Raw genomic sequence first — 19,343 nt, 5'->3', positions numbered from 1 at the left:
TTTGACTACGCTTAGGCCATTGCCTGACTGTGCGCAGATACATCAGCATCCTATTGTGACAGGATTCTGATGTAGACGTGCCTCGAAAGGCAGAGCCATTGTGATCCCAGCTTTAGTAGTCCTCTTTTTTATATTGCACAGAAGGTATTGGTATATTGTGAACATAGTCTACGTTAGGCTATGTTCACACACAGGGAAGAGATTTATCAAACATGGTGTAAAGTGAAACTGGCTCAGTTGCCCCTAACAAACAATCAGATTCCACCTTTCATTTTCCAAAGAGTCTGTGAGGAATTAAAGGTGGAATCTAGACGAAATAGACAAAGCTAACCTGCTGATAGCCCCCTATTGCGCACTGAGTGTCGAGGAGGATGCTATCTCTCTTACCATGCTCCTCGGTGGCATTCCCGTGCTGTTACTAGTTGAATTGACAGGGCAGAGGACCGCCCCACCCCCAGAGCGCGAGCTGGCCCATCCGCTCTATTGATTATCATTAGAAGGAGTGGGCTAGTTTGTGCTCTGGGGGTGGGCAGTGCTCCTAACGGTGCTCCGACCAAGGATTACCCTGCAAACAGCACAGGAATGGTGCAGAGGAGGAAGGTAAGAGACATACCGTTCTCCTCAATGCCCCGTGCGCAATAGGGGGTTACATTTGTCTAACCTGCTGATAGTTCCCCTTTAACAAAACGACGAGGATCTATAAATTCAATTGATAATTTATAAATTCTAATTTATAATTGCACCATGATTGGCGTCTCTTTTCCCTCATTTTGGACATTTGCTTGATAGGAAATGCCGAACCTTTGCGTGCACCTTTCCTTAAATCCACATACATTTTTTGCAGATTTATTGAACGTCAATCTTAACAATGTGTGAAATTACTCAAAATTTTACAATGAAATTTTTTATTTTATATGTAGTTATACTTACATTTACATTATTTTTGATGTACTTATACCCGAAATACTGATGGTCTAGAATCAACCAATACATTGCCTAGAACCCAATAGTTGCTTTAAATAACTTCCGTATTCGTTTCTGTGTAAGAGTCTGTTTAAACTGAAATGAAAGAATCACTTTTGTGCTCCTAATGTGGAAACCCCATTGATCTTTCAGTCCTATAAAGGTGGAGATAGTTGAGCGCTGCAGTATCTGTACAGGTAGGACTCATCCTCTACATTAAAATTCAAGTTGACCACACAATCTGTAGACTCCAGAACTAAGGACGGCTCCATGTTTTGATACTGGCAAGTATGAGTAGGTGACACCACCCAGGACAGATCTTCGAGGGCTTCCGTATAGTTAAAATGTGGGCTCTCCACATCAGGATTAGAGTTTCCTGCCTGTTGATCTTCATCGCTTTGCAGATCAAAATCCATGGCGGAAGCGAGCCAGTCTCCGTCATTGTACTCTTCGCTTTCATTAAAACTGCCACTTCGAGGATTTTTGTTCCACTCTAAATCATGGATATTTTCTGTAAAGTAGTTGTTGTGGAGCATTTGCTCATTTGTTGATTGATCTATCTCCATGTCGTTTAGGTAAGGGAAGGTAGGACAGCTCTGCTGACTTAGATCTATGCTTGGCAGGTTGTCATGGTTTATCGCTCCTAAGAGAGGAACCTAAAAAAAAAAAAAAACACAGGTAAATTCAATTAGACATAAAAATTTCCTTAAAGCGAAAGCAACGTTCTGTATCAATTAATTGATTTTTAATAATCACAAGACTGTGTATAATTTTACAATGCACATTGCTCGACCAGAACGGAATATATACATATACAAACTATAATATGGTCTATATCTGTCTTTTGTTTTCCCTCCAGAAATCAGTATAAGCAATTTTAAGAAACTCTGTAATAAGTTTTATTAGGCAGAAAAAGCCTCTTTTGGTACTTAAAGGGGTTGTCCAGCGAAAATCTTTTTCTTTCAAATCAACTGGTGTCAGAAAGTGATATAGATTTGTAATTTACGTCTATTAAAAAATCTCAAGTCTTCCAGTACTTATCAGCTGCTGTGCGCTGTGTGTGACTAATGGTTTAAGCAGGGGCAAGGTGTGTGTGTGGGGGGGGGTCTTGGCAGCATAGATCTCTATGAGAGATCAGTGTGCACATACTAGAAGTCCCCCAGGGGGGATAACCCTAACCCTGGGGGGGGGGGATACCCCTAACCCCAGGGGGTATAACCCTAACCCTGGGGGGAATAACCCTAACCCCAGGGGGGGGAATAACCCTAACCCCAGGGGGGCTTCTAGTATAAGTTTATAAAAAAAAAAAAAAAAAAAGTTTGTTATTAGTAAAAAGCCCCCTCCCCTAATAAAAGTTTGGATCACCACCCTTTTCCCATGTTATAAATAAATAAACAAACATGTTTTTTATCGCCGCGCGCGTAATCACCCAAACTATTAATCACATTACTGATCTCGCACGGTAAACGAGGTAAGTGCAAAAAAATCCCAAAGTGCAAAATTGCTCATTTTTGGTTGCATCAAATCCAGAAAAATTTTAATAAAAAGCGATCAAAAAGTTGCATATGCGCAATCAAGGTAGCGATAGAAAGTAAACATCATGGCGCAAAAAATGACACCTGACACAGCCCCATAGACCAAAGGATAAAAGCGCTATAAGCCTGGGAATGGAGCGATTTTAGGGAACATATATTTGTTAATAATGGTTTCAATTTTTTACAAGCCATCAAATAATATAAAAGTTATACATGTTACATATTGTTGTAATCGTAACGACTTGAGGAACATGTATAACAAGTCAGTTTTTCCATAGGACACACGGCGTAAAAATGAATCCTCCCAAAGAAAAAGAATTGCGTTTTTTTTTTTTTTATTTCACCGCGCATATAATTTTTTTCTGGTTTCTTAGTATATTTAATGCAAAAATTCAGCCTGTCATTGCAAAGTACAATTAGTGATGCAAAAAATAAGGGCTCATGTGGGTCTGTAGGTGTAAAATTGCAAGTGCTATGGCCTTTAAAGCACAAGAAGGAAAAAATGAAAACGCAAAAACGAAAATTAGCCCGGTCCTCTAAGGGTTAAACACCAATGTTTACTAATACATAGAATACTCCCTTACTGTTGACACGCCATTTTGAGAACTGACATATGGCTGAAATTACAGCTATATTTTTAGCATTTTTTTTCTTTTAACACTTTTTTGGCTCATTTTTCTCTAATTTTAAGTCATTTTTCGGCTTTTTGTTTTAGAAATAGTTATAACCCCAAAAACAGCTATTTTCATTTGGTACATGTCCTAAATCAAACATATTTATCAAAATTCTGACGAAAAACAACTGGATTTTAGGCCATAAATGACCTATCTCTAAGGGGGACAAGGAGAATACATTTCACTTGTTAAACAAACAAGAGATGCGGAGTGCAATTTTTTCAGGACAAGGGGGGGGGGGGGGTTAACTTTACAGGGAGGGGCTTTTTTTTATACTTTTAAAATTGAAAACATACTTTCTTTTTGTTTATTAGTTATCATTGATCAGTGTAATTTGTTCACTGTTTGTACAGCATGCCTGAGGCAGACTGTACTTAGGGCTTAGCTCCTAAGCCTGCTCTATATGCAGTGACCACTAAGCTGCCACAAAAGGGATTGTTCACCAAAAATTATTTGCTTTCAAATCAACGGGTGTCAGAAAGTGCCAGAGATTTGTAATTTACTTATATTAAAACATCTTGAGTCTTTCAGTACTTATCTGAACCCCAACCTTTGGCATTTGGATAAAGCCCTAAGGCTATGTGGAAAACATGGATATAGTCACATATAGTCATATAACCTTAGAGCTTTATCCAACTTCAGCAGCCCCCGCTAATCAAATGCCGAACGATCGGGTTCAGATGGACTCAAACCCGAACCCGATTTGCTAATCTCTAGAAATATCCCTTTAAGCTGGATTCACTGAAATTTCTGCAACTGTCTTATCTGAATTATGCCCATTCAATGTGTCCTTATGGGATGAAATACAGCTGCAACCAGAATTCCCTCTGCCAGACCCTCTGGGAGCAATGGACGTGAACTGTGCCATCTTTCCATGTCATAGTATATTTCAATTAGATATGAGCCCTAAAGTCAATCTTTATAAGGCAAGGTGATAAGAATGACTGAAGCTGAGTTCAAAAGAAAATGCTGTTCAGCAAGTTGCCACGCTGTCTTCGTGTCCTCAAGAAATGTAGGTAAAGTGTGTTTTTGCCGAAGGCATAATTCAAAACTTGTATATTTAGCCAGTGGAATGTGAAAACCTCGCATCTGACTAAAGGAGACGTTACACGAAGTGCTCGAAAGCTGCAGATAAGACATCTAAGTAACTGAGCTGTGACGTTACCCTGGGCCACAATGTCACTGGGGGAGGACTGTGCTGCAGCGCTGGTGTACGGCTTCCTCCTACTCATACAAACACTGTACTATGTGTAATGGGATCATTTACAGACCATATAATGGACAAATTTACTCATTTTAAAGAAGTCCAGTGAAATTTTTTATTGAAGTATTGTATTGCCCCCTAAACGTTATACGAATCCCCAATATACACTTATTACGGGAAATGCTTATAAAGTGCTTTTTCCCCTGCACTTACTACTGCATCAAGGCTTCACTTCATGGGTAACATGGTGATGTCACTTCCTGGATAACATGGGGATGTCACTTCCGGGATAACATGGTGATGTCACTTCCTGGATAACATGGGGATGTCACTTCCTGGATAACATGGTGATGTTACTTCCTGGATAATATGGTGATGTCACGACCCGACTCCCAGAGCTGTGCGGGCTGTGGCTACTGGAGAGGATGATGGCAGAGGGACACTGAGGGACACAGGGCACTGGAGGGACACTGGGCATCCCTCTGCCATCATCCGCTCCAGCAGCCACAGCCCACACAGCTCTGGGAGTCGGGTCATGACATCACCATTTTATCCAGGAAGTGACATCACCATGTTATCCAGGAAGTGACATCACCATGTTATCCAGGAAGTGAAGCCTTGATGCAGTAGTAAGTGCAGGGAAAAAAGCACTTTATAAGCATTTTTTGTAATAAGTGTATATTGCTGATTTGTATAAGTTTTGGGGGGGCAATACAATACTATTTTCGCCGGACTTCTTTAAGTAGAAGACGTTTATTCTCCGGCCTTAGGTCAAAAAAGGCATGAAACGTATCAATCTGAAAAAATTGCTCAGACAGCGCAACAACTACATGTGAAGTTTTCCAGTATATTGTGTGTCCATCCTTTTCCTTTATTGCGGTCTACATTCCTACCGTCTGTAAAACTCTGCAAAACCCAGTCCTGGTGCATTTAATTATTTGCTTCTTAAAATACAATCTGACAACACCAGGAGGTACAGCTAAGGCCACATTCACACGTTCCGTACAGAACACGGACGTGGAAGGTCTGTACCGGAGTCTGTCCCCCACACGGCAGCATCTCTGATATGCTGCTGGGAGCGGGGGAACTGCGTGGATTTTTGGCTGTCATTACAGCATGGGGCATATCCGTACAGTTCCCCCGCTCCCAACAGCGTATCAGAGATGCTGCCGTGTGGGGGACAGACTCCGGTACAGACCTTCCACGTCCGTGTTCCATGTGGAACACGGAATGTGTAAACGCGGCCTTAATCTTCATGTCTGTTGCTTAAAATGAATATACCATCAGTACATTCACTTTAAGTTTTTTGGCCATGGATAGACTGGTGCCGGGAAGCCGGTGCCGCAGTCTTTCTTTTTTTTTTTTTAGAACCGCAGCCAGGTTCCCGTGTACGGTGCCGTTCTGTTCCCAGGCATCATCCGGGGGTGAAGCACTGGAGGCGGGTCACCCCGCCCCCAGTGGGAGGAAACCTCTCCCCTCTGTGACGCGGCTCCATTAGAATCAATGTAGCTGCATCATAGAGGGGCGGGGGCCGTCTCTATTGCTTCACTCCCGGACGGTGCCCGGGAATAAAATGGCGCAGTACACGGGAACTGGACTCTCTTCTATGTTTAAAGTGATATTGTCACGCCCTTACTGCTGTTTGGTCATTTTTTTGAACAGAGAAAAGACCACATATCGGCCTGGAGGAAGCATGGACCGCAGTTTGACAGGAAGGGAGACACCTAGTGGCCATTTGTATAAAGTTTTGATTTAAAGTGATAGTGTCCCCCCTTCCCATATAATGGATTCTCAGCCCCATTCTTAACCCTTTCACAACCTGGGGTCATTGATGCCTCAATGCCCAGGTTGTGATTGGACATCAGCTTATGTCTGCCCCCTCTCCTCTGTCCCCTGCCGCGCCCAGTCTTCCCTCCCTACCCCCGCTGCACTCCGGCGCTTCGAGTTGCGGCGGGTCCCCAGCTATCACTGATAGCTGGGACCCGCCGGGGATGACACAGACGCAGCTTCCATGCCTGTGTCATCCTAGAGCGTTAATGAACAGTAGGGCGGTGGGAGAGGGTTAAGCTTATATTCTGGACATTTCATATCTTACTATATAAAGGATTTCTTGGTGGTCTCTCCCCTCAAAAATGCATGTTACTGTTGGTGGACAGTGCCGTAGGGGCGGAGCATATCTCCCCCATATACAAAGATTTTTTACTTGCCTGGGATAAATGATACCATACCTTTATATTTCTGTTTCTCTTCTGCTCTGAGGCTGTGGATACAATAGATGAGCGCTTCTTATGCGCAGGCTTTCTGCCGTCTGACTCTAGTTTGGTTTCTGGTTTCGGATGGTCATGAACACCTTTTGTCTTAAAAAGAAGGGAAAAAAACCATGAACAGCTACATTTAACAACTTATCTATATACAATAAGTAATATAAATAAAGGTTCCTAACCAGATTATATTTAAGTATACAAATTTAGACATTTATTACTAATTTTGGAACAAAGGTGGTGTAAATGATGCCCAGAAGCCCAGGGGGTGTTCTCTAGCATGGCAAGAGCCCAGATAACTACAGCCCATGTCCTTTTTTATCTAGGGGTTGTCAGTCAACTGGGATTGGCAGAGGCAAGCTGGTACAGAGGCTGTGAATAAGAGGACATGTGCCAGACCTGCTTGGGCTTTTACTGTGCTGGTAATGCCCCCTGTGCTTTTGAGCCTCATTTACATATTAACAAAAAGTCTTATATACTTATGAACAGAATTGGGCTTATTTACACACCTGTGTTCCTGCCAACAGGTCTGATTTAAAGAGGTTTTCAGGAAATGCAAAAAGTTTTATGCTGGACTGAAGAACCTTCAAAATGATAAACAAACCATATTTCTCTGCAGCAATTGTCCCAATGGCTTCCATCCCTGAGTGCCTCTCAGCTTCTTCCTGCTTCAGCTGACAATTCATTCCTGCAGGAACTGCCTGCTCAGCCAACCACAGGCCGAATCTGGTCACTGCCATGGCCTATGATTGGCTCAACAGGCAGTTCATCAAGAGCAGGAAGAAGCAGAGAGTGGCAGGGATTGGGAGCTGTCAGGCACATGAATACGGTTCTTTTTATTTTATTTTAAAAGCACCCCATTTCAGTGTAAATTTCTTTAAAAATGAAAAAAACAATATAGGATATACATGAAAATATTGTAGAAGACCATGTATTAGGAGACCACTTTTTTTTCCCCCACTATTTTATGTTCATACTTTTAAGGTGTAACGTTTGTAATGTGACTGTAGAAGACAGCTGTTAATCCACAATTTAAACTATCTTCGGTATTAAATTATTTTGTGTATTTTAATAACCTTATATATAGAATAAACCATCAAAATATTATAATATCACCACACACTACACCTGATTTATCACCTTTTAACTTAGTACCGTTTAAGCATATGGTGCAGTGTGATGTTCTTCATCCACCGCGACATAAGACAAAGAAGTTTATTTTATTTCTGTCTCGAATCCTTATGTTGTTGGCTGTTTTTTGTTTTTGTTTTTTTTTGGGGGGGGGATTATGGGGAAAAAGTGGGACAAGTTAATGTTACTGTATGTCTATATCTGTTAAGACTAGACACCATACCCACATACAGCAAAGAAAGGGGTACTCCTGTGAGAATTCTTTTCTTTCAAATCAACTGGTTCCAGAAAGTTATCCAGTCTTCCAGTACTTATGAGCTGCTATATGTCCTACAGGAAGTGGTGTATTCTTTCCAGTGTGACACAGTGCTCTCTGCTGCCACCTCTGTCCATGTCGGGAACTGTCCAGAACTGGAGGGGTTGGAAGACTGAGATTGTTGAGATTGTTTAATAGTATCCCTTTAATTCTAAATTGTGCATATCTGATATAAAGGCCCAGATGTCCACTGATAATGTCCTGATAAAGGAGGTTAAGGGGTCTTCTCATTATGACAACATATGACCTATCTGCAGTATAACTGACAAGTGTCTGATTGGTGTGAGTCTGACAGCCCACCGATCATGAGAACAGCGTATATGAGGGTGGTCCTGTGTGAATGGAACAGCAGTCAAATATGTGCACAGACACTCCATTCAAACTGTATGTAAGGAGTGGGCCCTGCTGAGTGGGTCCGCTCCATACAACCTTCCTGGCATTAGGACTTACATTTACAACAAATGTTGAAGAAGTGTAACCATTGTCTGTGGAAAGTGGCAGAACATCTAGAACTCGGGGGGATATTTTTAACACATTCTCTTTGTTGTTTATACAACCAATCACAACTCCAATGTGAGAGATAAAAAGCTGAGCTCTGATTGGTTTCTATGGGTGAAAAGTTCTGGTAAAAACACCTGACATAGGTATACTTGAGTGCAGTCAAATGATTAAGCTGAGGCAGTTGCAGTCTGAATATTATCAGAAAAGACACATGAGAAGACTCTGTGTTCAAGATGAGAAGCTTCTGTTTGATTGAGCGGTGAGCGAATTATTATAAGCAAAGATAAGGAAAAAGAAACAATTACAAACTACATGCCTTCTCCTACTAGCAGTTACATATCCTGTGTCCTAGAAACTGATGTCCTTGGCTATACACCCAGACTTATGCCCCTATTCCACGAGTCGTTTGGAGGAGCAAACGAGCGATATTAGCGCTCGTTTGCTCCTCGTTCCCTGCTCGCTGCCGCCGCTATTCCACGCGGCGGCAGCGAGCGGGTGAGTGCGGGAGGGGCGGCGGGGAGCTGCTGGGGGGGGCTGCCCGGGTGATCGCTGATCGTCCGGGCAGCCCATAGGATACAGCAGCGCCTGCTGCCGATGCTCCTATTCAACGGAGCGACGGCAGCAGATCGCTGCTATATCAGTCGCTTGTTTTTCAACATGTTGAAAAACAAGCGACTGCAACGATCAACCGACATGAACGATGTCGGCTGATCGTTGCACTCTATTCCACGGGACGAATATCGTTCGTAGCGGCCGATATCGGCCGAATACGAACGATATTGCTCCTCTAAACGACCCGTGGAATAGGGCCATTAGCTGCTACTTTCTCAAGGTTAATAGGGAGACTGGGTGGCTCCCTCTATGCAGCTCCTGCTGCAGACTATCATCACTACAGAGCATTGCTTCTACTTGTTGAATATATGTTTTTCCTTTTACAGAATTACCTTCAACCCCACATGAGTAATAAACAGAATCTCACTATAACAATGTGTGATAAATCAACTAAATCGGTGTGCTCTTACACCATAAATACTGCCACGATCCTTACCATCAAAGTGTGCACTGCCATATTAGACTATAATAAGTGACTTATCGTTAGGGCCCTATTCCACCGGACGATTATCGTTCGCATAATCGTTAACGATTAACGATCTCTTAACGACCGCTATTGCGAAAGACCTGAAAACGTTCACTCATTTCCATGGAACGATAATCGTTACTTATGATTGTATTTGCGATCGTTTTTTTCTTCGCTATTTCTTTGCTACTGCGTTCGTATCTACTGCGAACGAGCGAACGACGTCTCATTCAATGCGAACGTTTTGCAAACGAGCAACGATAAAAATAGGTCCAGATCTTATAAAGCGATCAACGATTTCTCGTTCGGTCGTTACTCGTTAACTGCATTTCAACCGAACGATTATCGTTTAGATTTGAACGATTTAACGATAATCTGAACGATAATCGTCTGGTGGAATAGGGCCCTTAGAGTATACAACAGAAATAAGAGCATGCACAAATTTCATTACATATGACAATGTGGTTAGTCCCTCACCTGGAAGTATATGAATGGCCCTTCATGCCTCCAAAAGTTGGTAACTGGAAATCCACCATGACCGCGACACGACACTAGTTTTAATGAGCCTTTACAGTTTGGACATTGTTTACCTAGAAAATTAGTACAAACAACATAGTGTAAACATGGTAATGAATATATAAATATGAGACTTGAGTAAACTGAGGTTTATGTAGATTTATGTTTATGTAGGTTTATATAGCGACGTTGACGAATGCCTTGTAGACACAAATAGAATCAGGGATACGGGGAGGAATGTTATTTCAATATGTAACTTCCACACCAGTTAAAGTGGCCAGTGCAGGGTTGGCAAATTGCTTTGTATCTTCAATCACACGTGTCAACTTAGGATGGGTTCACACTACGTTTTTGCAATCAATTTTTGCAATCCGTTTTTTGTGAAAAAAGACAGATGGAAAAAAATGGATGCAAGTGTGTGCATCCGTTTTTCCATTGAATTCCATTATTTTAAAAAAAAATCTGTTTTTTTAACGGACAAAAAAAATGAGGTTGACTATGTTTTGTGTACGTTAAAAAAACAGATCCGTTTTGATCCCTTCTTTATAATGATATTCAATGGAAAAACGGATCAAAATGGATACACACATGCATGCGTTTTTTTCCATCCGCTTTTTATCTGTTTTTTTAAAAAAAAAAACGGATTGCAGAAACGTAGTGTGAACCCAGCCTTATTTGCCATAATCCAGCAATCCAGCGAAGCAATTTTTAACGATTGCAAATGAGATTGTTTATCGTTAACCTGAAGTCGTTAACCATATTACACAGAATGATGGTGCGTTTACACGTAACGATTATCGTACGAATTTGCGCGATAATGATCGAATTCGAGCGATAATCGTACGTGTAAACGCAGCGAACGATCAAACGACAAACGATACATGGCTCATTTTGATCTTTTAACATGTTATCAAATCGTCGTTCGTCGTTCGCAAAAAATTCGCAAATCGTTCCGTGTGAACAGTCGTTCGCCGATTTAACCAATGTGTGAGATAGGCTTAAGCGTTCGCAAAACGATCGCAAAACAAATTTTCCGTACGATATATCGTACCGTCTAAACGCTGCTCGTTATGAAAAAAAAAATCGTTACTCCGACATCGTTAATCGTACGATCGGGCCAATTATCGTTACGTGTAAACGCACCATGATAGCTATTAATTACGATCGTTACAACAATTGTTTCTACGATCGTTTACTCCATCTGATCTCAGCAAAAGAAGGAACGATTTGGAGTTACGCTGATCTTGTTTGAATTCCAGCAAACAACTAGAGAACGATTAACGAGGACTTTAGGGTTCGATCTAAATGAACGATCATCGACACACGAACAATTATTTGACTGTTGCCTGCAATTACACGGAACAATTTCGAACGATATTTTCTGCGTGATAATCGTTCTGTGTAATAGGGACCTAAGGGCTCCAAGACTTCATTAAAGGGGTTATCCCCGTCAACAGCATAGGATGCTGGGTTTTAGAAAACGCCGGACTTCTCCTTTAAATGAGTGTTAGGGAGTTGTGAGCACTACAGTGCAAACCCAATGGCCCATCTGGGAGCTGTTATAAAGCACATCCTGCCCCGCGTGGATGTCAAAAGTTATCTTAATTGCTTTAATAGTGTCGGTCAAGGTGAACTGGCAGACGCCCCTTCTCCAGGCTGTGCCATCGGTTAATGGCGATCTAGTCCATAACATGGCAGAGCATGGAGGCTAATGGTATATGCATGCGAGGAGCATGGTCAGGTGCTTCTCCATGCTCGGCCATCTTATAGACGGGATTGCCCTTCAGCAGGATGGAGTTAATACTAGGACATTATTTCATTCCTCAGATTGTCACCTGAAGTGGATCCCAGCCACACATAATGTGCGTGTTTGACTCAAAGGACACAAACATTTCAAATCAAAGAATACATGTATTGTAAGAGTAATGTGGGGTGGACCACCCATGGACTGGGAGTTTGCATCTGAGAACATTTGGGTTATATTTCTCGTCTAGAAAATCATTTGAATTGCTGCAAATCTGTTTTCATAGGGGTTCAGATTGCTGCACAGGATATTAGCACTTAAAGGGAATGTGTCATCAGAAAATAACAAATTTTTGGTAACTTTTTCCTCGTTTCCATTTTTCTATCTATATTATAAAATAATATAATATATAAAATAATCCTGATATCTTGTAGTTTTCATTCTCACCCCTGGGGCCAAAACTAAGCTGAGACTTCCTGTTGTGTCTGTGGTGATAAGAGGAGGCTGCTGTAAAGTGATTTGTACAGCATTGCAGCGTCATGTGAAATTAGTAAATAGAGGAGACAATAGCAGCTCCCTGTGGAATGACCTCTTTAAAGGTCACAGAGCGTGGTCAAGGATGTTTTACATTCACCCCAAGGGGACCGACTCTATCTATTGTCGTCTATGACCATGAGGCTTGCTGTAAAGCATTTCACTAAATGCTTTTAAGAACAGCCCAGGCAAGATGGCAGCCCCCATAACAATGCACAAAAAGTGAAATAAAAAACATTACAGTCAGAAAGTGGGAATAGATTAGAATAAAAGAACAAGTTTTGTATCTGACTCCAATCAGTAAAAGATCATTTAGGTCACACATTCCCTTTAAAGGAGAAGTCTGGCTAAAATTTTTATTTAAGTATTATATTGTCCCCCAAAAATTATACAAATCACCAATATGGTGACATCACCATGTTATCCAGGAAGTGACATCACCATATTATCCAGGAAGTGACATCACCATGTTATCCAGGAAGTGACATCATCATGTTATCCAGGAAGTGACATCACCATGTTATCCAGGAAGTGACATCACCATGTTATCCAGGAAGTGACATCACCATGTTATCCAGGAAGTGACATCACCACGTTATCCAGGAAGTGACATCCCCATGTTATCCAGGAAGTGACATCACCATGTTATCCAGGAAGTGACACCCCCATGTTATCCAGGAAGTGACATCACCATGTTATCCAGGAAGTGACATCACCATGTTATCCAGAAAGTGAAGCCTTGATGCAGTAGTAAGTGCAGGGAAAAAAGCACTTTATAAGCATTCCCCATAATAAGTGTATATTGGTGATTTGTATAAGTTTTGGGGGGGCAATATAATACTTTAATAAAAAATTTTCACCGGACTTCTCCTTTAAGAAAATATGGAGGCAAATGCAAGGAGACATTTCACCTGAACAACAGGTCCCCTGCGGGTCTGGGTTTGATGAAAGATAATGTTTCACTATTACTCATTTTCTCTGAAATTTTTTAAGTCAGTTGCGTTATAATCAGTTATTCCCTAATATGAGAGAAGGAGCGAGCAAGGGGGTAAGCATCTTTATAGGGCTGAGAACTAGGGATGGTCCGAACTTGCCGAGGTTCGGGTTCGTATGAACCTGAACGCTCGGCAGCAGATTCCCGCTGTCTGCCCGCTCCGTGGAGCGGGAGGAACGCCTGGAAAACTGGGATACAGCCTATGGCTATGGCTGTATCCCAGCTTTCCAGGCGGTCCTCCCGCTGGATCCGCCCGCTGCATGGAGCGGGCAGACAGCGGGAATCATTACCGAGGGTTCGGGTTCGTACGAACCCGAACCGAACTCGGTTCGGACCATCCCTACTGAGAACCAATGCTTAGTATTGTTTATCATCATATACTCTGAAACAACAGGCTTCTATTTACTGAGCGGTGGTTTAAGGATCTAGAGCCCAGGCATTGCGGCGATGCTTGGAAGGGTTATGTCATTCTCGCTTGACGCTCACCATGTGGGTTTTATGCCCACAGGACAAACAAGAAACATGACTCAGACACTGATGAATCTTTTTTCAGCTGACAGGGTTCGGAGATGCCTTTATTGTCTTCACCTAATGCAAAGAATACTGATGGCTGGATCCTTTGTGGGTACGTCAGAGCTACGGTCATGAATTTTGGGTTTCTAGGTTTAGTCCTTTAGTATCTTTTAAAATGTGGTCATGGGATTAAGTAATTTGAAATTACAAATGGTATAATACAAAGTGAATAAAAACAACAGACATGGCCGCACCTCTAAATGCCTCGCACTGGTTGTTTACTCCTCAGCAGTATTAAAGGGGAATCTAACCTACTGATAAGTCCCTGTTGCACAGGAGACGGCGAGGAGGAAGGTATGTGTCTTATCTTCCTCCTCTGCACAGTCCCGGTGCAGTTAGTAGTTTGCTCCAAGTTGTGGTGAGACAAATCTAGTGACAGATTCCCTTTAAATCTTATAGAAAGGTCACTTCATTCATTCTCTATAGGACTTTGAGTGCTGAGCTTAACTGTTTTTGAAAGTCCCATAAAGAGTGAATGGAATGGTGGCCAGGCAGACACACTGCTGCTCTATTTATTTGGGAGAAAATCCATCAGAATTCTTGTAATGGGGGGTCCCTGTGGTTGGACCCTCTGATTATCTAGTTATCGCTATCCTTGTGGATAGGTGATAACTTCTAGAGATCAAAATTGACAGCGGCATTTAAATTACCCTAGCAAGCATCATTGATCAATGCAATGGCTCGGATCGGCTCTCTGCTGCAAGATCACGGACAGCCAATATGTTCTAAAAGCAGCCGAAGTCTCTTCTAGGCCTCTCGGGCTGCCCATGATTGGCCATTGCTATAGGCTGCCTTCAGCAGAATGATGGATCAGTTAGTGCATATGTGCTGCATTGATCCCTATGAGCAATCAGAAGGACTAAAGAGACTATAAAAATGTGTGTAAAAAAAAAAAATGTTAATATATAAAAAATCTATCCCATAATAAAAGTTTAAATCACCCCCCTTTTCCTAAATAAAAAAAAAATATAACAATAAATAAATAAACATCTAGCATCACCACATGCGGAATTGCCCAAACTGTTGAATTATAACATTACTGATCTTGCACGGTAAATGGCACAAGCGCAAAAGACTGTGCAAGTACAAGAATGCTGGTCTATATAGAACAAAACATGATGTTGGAGGATGAGGTAAAAGAATACTTAGAAGAAGAAGAGAATACTTGTGCCTATGTATTGACCTTTGGTTCTTCACATCACCTAATGCTCACCAGTGTCGGGTGGCACAAGGCCCCAGACCTTGTTACATGGGATGAGCGGAATGCTGAGGGTTCCCTGCTGACAACCTGCGAGATACAGTTCCTAGGCTCTTAGCAACTTTGCTCTATCCGGATCAGTTCCTAGCTTACTGCTGTCTGTGGATACTGTCCTGCACTGTGACTCTCCTAGCCCACGGCGTGGGTTGAGGTTATCTCTGACGTGTCCTCTCCTGTAGAAGTTTAACACTGCATAGTGTTGTGTAGAGTTAACTGAGGAGAAACTGTTAGTTGTGTCTTGTCTTGCTTTCTACCCATACGGGAACCTGACTTAGACTGAACTATTGAGAGTAGGGGGACCTGGCAGAGGGCCAGGGTCCAGAGAAGACCACTGTGGAGAGCTGTCTAGCTTGCGTCCTTCCTCTACAATGTTTAACACAAAAAAAAACATGCACTTCCTCTACCCATGTGACTTCCTTCCTCAGCGTATCTAAGTAAAGAGAGAGATGATAGGAGAAAAGAAGAAAAGATTCCCATAGGTTCACAGATCCATGTGACACACAAATAAAAAATCACCCTTTCCATACTTCAGCCGTGCAGCATCTAAGTACATACAGTATATCTATAACAGCAACATCTAGTGGCGAAACTTTATCACTACCTTCATCATCACTTACAGGCTTTTACGAAGGGTGTAACCAATAGCAACACCCGTGGTGGGACACCACAAAGAGATAGGGCTATGCGTGATCAAGTAATTTATTAGTAAATAAATATATCTTTGACAGTTATACAAAGCAATGACAAAAGCAAAAACTCCTATATACAGAAAAAAAAGGACTTGTACGTTCAAGTAGCAATAAACTAACTCAGTGTGAGAAGTTAGGTCTGGGCCAGTGTCGGTCCTCAAAAACATCACACTCACTGTGCAAGTAGGTCTGCTACAGTCCACAAGTCAAACGGTAGACGGACCCATGGCGGTCCTAGCCAACTATTAGTCTCAGTATCTAGATGTCAACATCCAGACCCGTGTCGGTCCAACAAAAAAAATCTAATGACCATGTAATGAGAAGTTTGGTGAAAATTTTTATTTAAGTATTGTATTGCCCCCAAAAAGATATATAAATGACCAATATACACTTATTACATGAAATGCTTATAAAGTGCTTTTTTTCCCTGCACTTACTACTGCATCAAGGCTTCACTTCCTGAATAACATGGTGATGTCACTTCCTGGATAACATGGTGATGTCACTTCCTGGATAACATGGTGATGTCACTTCCTGGATAAAATGGTGATGTCACTTCATGGATAACATGGTGATGTCACTTCCTGGATAACATGGTGATGTCACTTCCTAGATAAAATGGTGATGTCACTTCATGGATAACATGGTGATGTCACTTCCTGGATAACATGGTGATGTCACTTCCTGGATAACATGGGGATGTCACTTCCTGGATAACATGGTGATGTCACGCCCGACTCCCAGAGGTGTGCGGGCTGTGGCTGCTGGAGAGGATGATGACAGGGGGACACTGAGGGACACAGGGCACTGGAGGGACACTGAACATCCCCCTGCCATCATCCTCTCCAACAGCCACAGCCCGCACAGCTCTGGGAGTCGGGGCGTGACATCACCATGTTATCCAGGAAGTGACATCCCCATGTTATCCAGGAAGTGACATCACCATGTTATCCAGGAAGTGACATCATCATGCTATCCATGAAGTGACATCACCATGTTATCCAGGAAGTGACATCACCATGTTATCCAGGAAGTGACATCACCGTTTTATCCAGGAAGTGACATCACCATGGTATCCAGAAAGTGACATCACCATGGTATCCAGAAAGTGACAACACCGTGTTATCCAGGAAGTGAAGCCTTGATGCAATAGTAAGTGCAGGGAAAAAAGCACTTTATAAGCATTTCCCGTAATAGGTGTATATTGGTGATTTGTATAACTTTTGGGGGGCAATACAATACTTTAATAAAAATTTTCACTGGACTTCTTTTTTAATGACAAGAAAAGCGCAGAAGAAGGTGTTCCCAAACTTTGGGTCTATATGTCTGCAGTCTTGTCAGTCACAGTGTTGCTCTGTCACCTCACCCAACGTATTTTGGTCCACTCAGTTCAGTGGCCTCATCAGGGGCTATAAGGTGGCGTTAACAACCAAAATACAGTATATATTGCAACACAAGTAGGCATATACAATACAGTTCAATTTGCATATGAAGGAAATGATCCAAGGACAGTTGTGGCGCAGTACTCACAGGTTGACCCCGGACAACTTAGGTCCAGCATAGCAGTGGCTATCGCAGATCTAAATTCCGTGCAGGTCCCTTGATATGTGAGTAATAGGTAGGGTCGGTGTGCCCACAATCTGTCCTGCATAGGAGACATCCATCCATGCTCGCCAGCAGTGGCAGACTAGAGGGGACCCAGACTGGTCCAAAATTATCCTCTCATGCGGAGTTTATTGCTACTTGAGGCTATGTTCACACAACGTAAGTTGTGTACTAATCACGGCTTTTGTTGCCGATGTGCAACAACGGCCGTGATTAATACACAACCTATGTGCAGTGCAGTTAGAGGGAATTCCGGCTGGAGTGTATACACATAGGGGGAGATTTATCAAACATGGTGTAAAGTGAAACTGGCCCAGTTGCCCCTAGCAACCAATCAGATTCCACCTTTCATTCTTCACAGACTCTTTGGAAAATGAAAGGTGGAATCTGATTGGTTGCTAGGGGCAACTGGGCCAGTTACACTTTACACCATGTTTGATAAATCTCCCCATAGTATACACCCAGGCCGGGATCACTAGCAGTGCCACAAAAAACTGACATGAGAACCTGTCAGTGCACACAATGGAGCGTGCGGCACCGGCCTCATGCTCCATTGTGTGCAGCGGGGAATTCGAATGTGGGCGCACACGAGTGCGTCCGCTTCCGAATTCATTAGATTAAAGATCATCCGGCCGGTGCTGCAGAACAGCCAGTGTTTTACTACGTGTGAACATGGCCTGAACGTACAAGTCCTTTTTTCTGTATACAGGAGTTTTTGCTTTTGCCAGTGTTTTTTTTATAACTGTCATAGATTTACTTACTAATAAATTACTTGATTACGCATAGCCCTATCTCATGTTTTGTTCTACTGTTTGTTGAATCGTCAGCCATGATTTTAGGTCAGGGCCTAAAGAAGTGATCTGCTGATGATCATTTCATCGGCTGGTCGTTGTCTCTATTACTCGGAGCCATAATCGGAAGAATCAGGCCGATTTGGCCGATTATCGTTCCTTGTAATAGATCCCTAAGGGTCATATTACACGGAGCGATTTTTAACGATTACCGACTAACGACAAATGATCGCAAACAAGATTGTTTATCGTTAACCTGAAATCGTACACCATATTACAGAGAACGATGGTCGTTAGTTACGATTGATCCTATGCTCATTATTGGGATCGTTACTACAATCGCCTATTGCTTCTGATCCCAGCAAAACAATGGACAATGTGCTATTACACTGAACGATTAGTGAACAAATGTGGAATTACAGCGATTAACGATAATTTTAGGTTCAGACCTAAATCAACGATCAACGACATACAATGGTTGCCTGCCATTACACAGAACGATTATCATTTAAATTCGAACGATATAACGATTTTTTGCACGATAACCATCCCCTGTAATAGGGCCCTAGTGTGGTATTACATGCCCAGACTGATGGAACTAGTTGGTGCTCATGGCAGCTGGGTTGTTAGTGTGGCCCTTTACTGCCATCATTGTTGCCACATTTCCCTTATTACATTGTTGAAATTGAGTGGATGGCCGCCATTTAATGGCAAATATTTAAGAACAATGGCTGTTGTATTGAAATAATGGCCGTTATTTACTGTTATATGGCGGCCATCCACTCAATTTCAACATTGTGTGGACAGATCCTTTCTGTGTTTTCAATCCACTCCTGGTTTTGGTTGCAATATGAGGACCACAATACTAACTGAAATATATGTAGTGTGAACCCAGCCTCAAGTGATCAAGTGAGCGTTTGCTCTTTTGTGGGCTACTCTCTTGGCCTTATATACAGAACAGTATTAGCCTAGTCAG

The 19,343-nt window shown here is 42.2% G+C and overlaps 1 protein-coding gene across 1 annotated transcript in view; it reads right to left on the bottom strand.

Annotated features, from left to right (window-relative positions):
• Window positions 1–953: 953 nt before the first annotated feature.
• Window positions 954–19,343, bottom strand: part of GCM1 (glial cells missing transcription factor 1) — a 33,643-nt gene continuing 15,253 nt past the window's right edge. Inside the window, exons 4-6 of the mRNA XM_069973434.1 lie at window positions 10,141–10,253; window positions 6,605–6,733; window positions 954–1,619 (exon numbers count right to left, since the gene is read on the bottom strand). Coding sequence (XP_069829535.1) covers window positions 1,119–1,619; window positions 6,605–6,733; window positions 10,141–10,253 — 743 coding nt within the window. The 3' untranslated portion in view covers window positions 954–1,118. The remainder of the gene's footprint in view (window positions 1,620–6,604; window positions 6,734–10,140; window positions 10,254–19,343) is intronic.

Source organism: Dendropsophus ebraccatus, chromosome 6 (assembly GCF_027789765.1).
Source record: "Dendropsophus ebraccatus isolate aDenEbr1 chromosome 6, aDenEbr1.pat, whole genome shotgun sequence".
Lineage (NCBI taxonomy): Eukaryota > Metazoa > Chordata > Amphibia > Anura > Hylidae > Dendropsophus > Dendropsophus ebraccatus.
Note: the sequence above shows the minus strand (reverse complement) of the source record. Positions and strands in the feature narration are given on the sequence as shown.